At 21.7% G+C, this 6,580-nt stretch overlaps 1 protein-coding gene across 2 annotated transcripts in view; it reads right to left on the bottom strand.

Moving 5' to 3' along the window:
- Window positions 1-6,580, bottom strand: part of LOC117168338 (solute carrier organic anion transporter family member 5A1) — a 271,076-nt gene that overhangs the window by 22,649 nt on the left and 241,847 nt on the right. For both annotated transcript variants that reach the window (XM_033353917.1, XM_033353918.1), the window contains exons 9-10: window positions 3,875-3,982; window positions 399-635 (exon numbers count right to left, since the gene is read on the bottom strand). In XM_033353917.1, the coding sequence (XP_033209808.1) occupies window positions 399-635; window positions 3,875-3,982 (345 nt within the window). The remainder of the gene's footprint in view (window positions 1-398; window positions 636-3,874; window positions 3,983-6,580) is intronic.

Below are 6,580 nucleotides of genomic sequence, written 5' to 3'. Positions count from 1 at the left end.
AAAAAAAAAAAAAAAAAAACACGAATTTTCAACTAAATAAAATAAATTTTCTACCAAAAATTGAATAGTTAAATTTTCAGTTTAAAGAAAGTATTGTTCAATTAGAGCTTTAAATTCAAAATTATTTGAATTCACAAATTTTATTAACTTTTAATTATTCAATTATCAAAATTATAATATGAAAATCGTCTACTTTTAACATTTTGAAATTAATAAATTTTCGAAATTTCAATCTGATTTTTATTTAGTTTCGAGATTTTTATTCTTAATTTTTTAAAACTTTAAATTAGAAATTGTAGAATTTCAAATCCTTTCTAAAGAAATTGTCCGAATTCTCTGTGGAAATAAGTAAAAAAGTTTAAGAATTAAAAAATGTAAATTATTTGGTATAAAATTACCTTTGATATCTTTTCCGTAACCGGTATCATCAGCTTCTATTGCTTTCTTGACTTCCTTGGTCGGCTCTTTTTCCTTAACCGGAGGTGGTTTGCTTTTTTCTAAAATCCTGATTTTCTCCTTCTCGCGTTGGAGGGTTTTTGGAAAACTGAAGAATGGGATCGCGGTTAGAATGAGGAGCAAACCGCACAATAAAAATCCTCCCCACCACATTCCGACCCAACGATGGTCGCCTGGATCTGAAAATATTAAATTAATTAGATAATTAAAAAATTAGTCAAAGTCGGCACCGCGTGCTTATAAAAAAAGAGTTCCGTACTCTATTAAGACGTTAATTAAAAGAGTAAGTAATTCAGTTTGAAAAGAAAAAAAAATTAATATTTTAAATACTGGTCACTTTTTCTTGCGTATTTCTGAATTTTACACACATACTATTATTGTCTACGGAAAAAATGCAAAGTACTTTTTTTTTTTATAACATTCTTTATTTTTTTTTTATAAAATAGAACAATCTTCAAGTAATAAAGATAAATTTTTAACTAAAAATAAAACAGTTCAATTATCAACAAAAAATAAAATGGTGGTCAAATTTAACCAAAATGATCAGTTTTCAAACAAGACGACAAATTTTGCACATAATACGTTAATTTCTAGCTAAATATTTAAATTTCTAATTAAAAAAGGTAAATTTTCTACGAAAATAAAACGAATTTCCAACAAAATTGTTAAATTTTCAAAACAAAAAAATTTGACAATGTAGTGAAACTTTTAGATAAAGAGATTGGATTTCGAAAAATATAATTCAATTTGTAACAAAAGAAATGATTTTTTAAATAAAAAAGAAAACATTTTCAACAAAAAATTAAACAGTAAAATTTTCTCTAAAAAAATTAATTTTCAACAAAAAAAAAGCGAATTTTTATCAATAGAACAGTTGAATTTGTAGACATAGAGATGAATTTTCAACTAAAGTAATGAATCTTTGCCCAAACGAATTACTTACCAAAAAAGTAGTATAACTTTGTTTAAAAAAATATGGATTATAGACGAAAAACGGAATAGTTGATATTCCTACATAAAAATATTTGAATATTAAATAAAGTAATCGATTTTTAGGTTAATAATTAATGATAACATTTTTTTTCCATTAAATAATTTAATTTCTATCAAAAGAAATTAATTTTACAAATAAAAAAAATAACAAAAAATGAAGTAGTTCGATTTTGAGTCAAAATAATAATTTTAAACCGAAAAAAAGGGTTTGAACAAAATATTTAAATTTCAAATAAAAATAATGAATTTTCAAACAGAAAAATTTATTTTCTATCAAAAAGTCGAATTTTCAACAACAAAAAATAATATATTTTTTACAAAGTAATGATTTTTTTTAATTATTCGCATTTTAACCAAAGGAACGAATTTTTAACCGAAATAAATGAATTTTCAATCAAGAATAATATATTGATGAAAAAAAGTTCAATTTTCAAACACATAGTTGAATTTTCAACTAAAAATATCAATTTTCGAGAAAATAAAAACAAACTAAAAAAAAAAGTTATATTTTCAACCGAAAAATTAATTTTCGGCCAATAGCATTGATTGTTGAGCATCAAGATTTTTTTTAGCCAAAAGGGACAAATTTTCAATAAAATCATTTTTATCTAAATTGTTGATTTTTAAGCTAAAAGAGGCGAATTTTTAACCAAAAAATGGACAAATTAGATGATTAGTTAATTAATTTTTAATGAAAAAAAACTCATTATCACCAAAATAATTTATTTAAAACCAAACAGATAAAAAGATCAGTTTAAAAAAGAGTAAACAAAAGAGAAATTTTGAACAAAATAGTTAAATTTTTAACCAAAGAGAAAAAACTTCAACCGATAAAATTGTAATCAATTAATTAATTAAAAAAGGTAAACTTTCTGCTAAAAAAAACGAATTTTCAATAAAATTGTTAAATTTTCAAACAAAAATGGAATAGTGGAATTTTTAGATATAAAGAAATTGAATATCCAAACAATAGAATTGAATTTGCAACAAAAGAAGCGAATTTTTAACTGAAAAATCAAAAAATTTCAACAAAAAATGGAATTGTTAAATTTTCTCTAAAAAATTAATTTAAAAAAAAGCGAATTTTTATGAATAAATAAGATTAAATTGTTAGACATAGAGATGAATTTTCAACTAATGTAATGTATCATTAACCAACAAAATTACTTACCAACAAAGTAGTACAACTTTGTTTAAAAATATGAATTTTAGACGAAAAATGGAATAGTTGATATTCCTACATAAAAATATTTTTATATTAAATAAAATACTTAATTATTAGGTCAATAAACTAATGAGAAAATTTTTGTCAGTAAAATAGTTTAACTTTGATCAAAAGAAATTAATTTTACAAATAAAAAAATGAAGTACTTCGATTTTAAGTGAAAATAATAATTTTAAACAAAAAAAAAGGGTTTGAACAAAATACTTAAATTTCAAATAAAAATAATGAATTTTCAAACAAAAAAATGTATTTTCTGTCAAAAAGTCGACTTTTCAACTGAAAAATTAATTTAAAAAAAAATATATTTTTAACAAAGAAATGAAATTTTTTTTAATTATTCGCATTTTAACCAAAGAAACGAATTTTTAACAAAAATAAATGAATTTGCAATAAAGAAGAGTATTTTTATGTAAAAAAGTTCAATTTTAAAATACATAGTTGAATTTTCAACTAAAAAAATCAATTTTCGAGAAAATAAAAACGAATTAAAAAAAAGTTATATTTTTAACCGAAAAATTACTTTTCGGCCAATAGCATTAATTGTTGAGCATCAAGATTTTTTTTTAGCCAAAAGAGACAAATTTTCCATAAAATACCTTAATTTTGATCTAAATGGTTGATTTTTAAACTAAAACATGCGAATTCTTAACCGAAAATGGACAAATTACATGGTCAGTTATTTAATTGTTAATGAAAAAAACTTAGTTTCACCAAAATAATTTATTTCAAACCAAACAGATGACAAAGATCAGTTAAAAAAAAAATAATAATAAAATAAAAGACAAATTTTGCACAAAATGGTTAAATTTTCAACCAAAGAGAAGAAACTTCCAGCGATAAAATTTTAATGAAAAACATTTGAATTAACAAAAAGACGATTTTCCACTAAAACATTTTGTTTTTTAATTTGAAAATATGGCTGTTTTTATTTTTCATTATAAAAAATAGAAAACGTTCGAAAATATGTAATTTGAAATGTTCTTTCAATCAATAATAATGTTTTCTGAAATTCAGAACTATGCAAGAAATACTGACCCTACTTAAAATATATAAAAAATTCTTTTCAAACAGAATGACTGACACTTTAACACTATTTTACGAATAAACTATAAACTTTTATTAATAATTTGTATAGAGAAATTAGAAAAAAATTATAAATATAAAATGAAACAATAGAGATAATAATAATGAATATTTGACCGATGCTGATGAGTGTTCCAGCGAAGGAATCCATGTGATATGAAAGGAGGAAAGCTCCGAGAAGGAAGCCTAGGACTGGTCCAAAGGCTGCCATACTGTAGACACAGCCTGGAAATAATTAGATTTTCTAAATATAATAATAAATTTTGGGATATACATTTTTCTTAATTTAGCATCCAGGAAACAACAACATTTTTATCTTTAGAAGAAAAAAACTTTTCGGAAGATTTCGAAGTCGGAATAAATCCGGTTTTTCCTTATAAGATGCAAATTGATAATATAAATTTTATTTTCTAACATTAATTATATAAATAATTTAAAAATCCACTATTAAACCGATTTTTAAATATTAATATTAGATTGAAAATTTGTTAATCAGAAAAATTCAGAAAATTTCAAACTAAAATAATGAAAAATTGACAATTTTATTAAAAAGAAGGAAAAAGTAAACTTCAGGTGAGACTGTTGAAAACTGGATACTTTGAAAATTGAAAACTTTTGCATTTAAATAATTTGTTAGTTCGGAGAAATTAAAATTTGACAATTTAAAATGTAAAAATAAACTGTGTGTATCAAAGACAAGGCTTCTAGAACTTTAGAATTTTTACTTGTTTAAAAATAAAAAATAATTTAACATTAAAATTGATTAGACAAATTTTTCTATAATTAACAAATAAATTCACCGTCTTTTCCAAGATTCAAAATAGAAAAATTTTGAATTAAAAGTCTTTAAAATTAAATTATTCTAAAAAAAAAACGTTAAAAATTAAGTATTTTTAAATGGAAAAATTTAAAGATGAAAAATTTGTTATAAGGAGTGCAGAGAATTAAACAAAAAACTTAATTTAAAATTGAAACAAAACGATTACCAAGAATTGTGACATTAAAACTTTTTTATACTTAAATCCTTTAAACTTTCAATTATTTTGAGTAAATTGAAATCGTTTTACAATTAAAAGATTAAGTTGTTCATACGTTTCAAAATTGAACTATTTCCATTTTAATTGCAAAATTCAAAATCTTGGCAGGGGAAAAAAATGGATTTCAAATTTTTAAAATAATTTTAGATTGAATTGAAATTGAATTGAAATATTGAAATTTTTAATACAAAATTTTCAGATTTTGAAGATTTACAATTTCTCAATAATTTAAAGATTTTGTTCGCATTTTTCAACTAAAATTAGTATTTTTAAACGAAAAATGATTAGATTAATGATTTCCATTTAAACTAATCAAATTTAAAAGCTTCAAGAATTTCGGATTGTGCTACTTTTCTTCGTCGGAAATTGAAATTCTTATTAATAATACTTTAAATTTCAAAGAAGTTTAATAATTTTGGAATATTAATTTTGGTAACGTTTTTTTACATCAAAAATTGATATTTTCAAACAAAAACGATGATAATTTTGAACAAAATTTAGAATATTTCAAGAATTTTGGATTATGACTAGAGTTTTTCGCCGGCAATTAGTATTTTTAAGTATAAAAATTACATTTAGAAGATTAACAATCTTTGTATAATTTTAGCTTATTCTAGCATTTTTCACCGGAAGTCGGTTATTTTAAACAGAAAATATTATGTTTAAAAGATGATTTACATAATGAATTAACCGGATTTTTATATATGTAGAAGATGACAAATTTCATTTTTTTATTGGTCAACAATTTCTAAAGAAAGCAGAATCACAAATAAACAAATTTTTAATTTTTTGCGAACATAAGTTGCCTTTTTTAAATCTTTGTTAAATTTTTGTAATCTTGTGAAATCTTTCTTAATTCGTTGACATCTTCTTAAGTATTTAGAATTTCTGTGAAATTTTTTGAGATCTTTTACAATTTTTGTAAAATCTTTGAAATCCTGGAATTCTTTGAAATTCTTTGAAATATTTGTGTAACCTTTCTTTAATCACTGTTTATGTAAAGTTTTGTGTTCGTTTGAAATCATTGATGTTTTTTTAAATCATCTCCAATTTATTGCAAACTTTTGAAATCTTTGTGAATTTGTTGAAATCGTTCAAGTATTTAAAATCTTTTTTAAATGTTGAAATTTATGTGAAATGTTTCGAATTATTTGTGAAATATTTTGTATTTATTTGAAATCAGTGGAATATTTGAAATCTTCTCAACAAATTTTAAATCGTTTAAAATCTTTGAAATCTGTACCTTTTTTGAAATATCTGAAATTCTAGTATTCTTTTGAAATCTTTACGAAATTTTTATTAGATCTCTGAAATCTTTATAACATTTTTTGTATTAATTGAAAATCATTAAAGTATTTGAAATCTTTTAAAATCTATTACAATTTTGTTAAAATCTTTAAAATCCTTGAAATCTTTGAACTCTTTGTAATATGTTTCGAAATACTTTGAAATCTTCATGAAATCATTCAAATATTTGTGAAATTTTTCTTTAATTTTTGTCAAATCTTTCGTATTCGTTTAAAATCAATGAAAACTTTTGAAATCTTCTTGAATTTATTGAAACATTTTTAAATTGTTTAATATCTTTGAAATCTAGTGTAATGTACGCTTTTTGAAATGTTTTACATTTTTGAAATCTTTTAAAATCCTCATGAATTCTTGGCAATAATTTGTAAATCTCTTTAAAATCTTTTGTGTTTATTTAAAATCATGAAAATATTTGAAATATTTGTGATATCTTTTCAATTTATTTAAAATCATGAAAATATTTGAAATCTTTGTGAAA

This window comes from Belonocnema kinseyi, chromosome 2 (assembly GCF_010883055.1).
Source record: "Belonocnema kinseyi isolate 2016_QV_RU_SX_M_011 chromosome 2, B_treatae_v1, whole genome shotgun sequence".
Lineage (NCBI taxonomy): Eukaryota > Metazoa > Arthropoda > Insecta > Hymenoptera > Cynipidae > Belonocnema > Belonocnema kinseyi.
The sequence above is the reverse complement of the archived record's forward strand: the minus strand, read 5'-3'. Positions and strand labels throughout refer to the sequence as shown.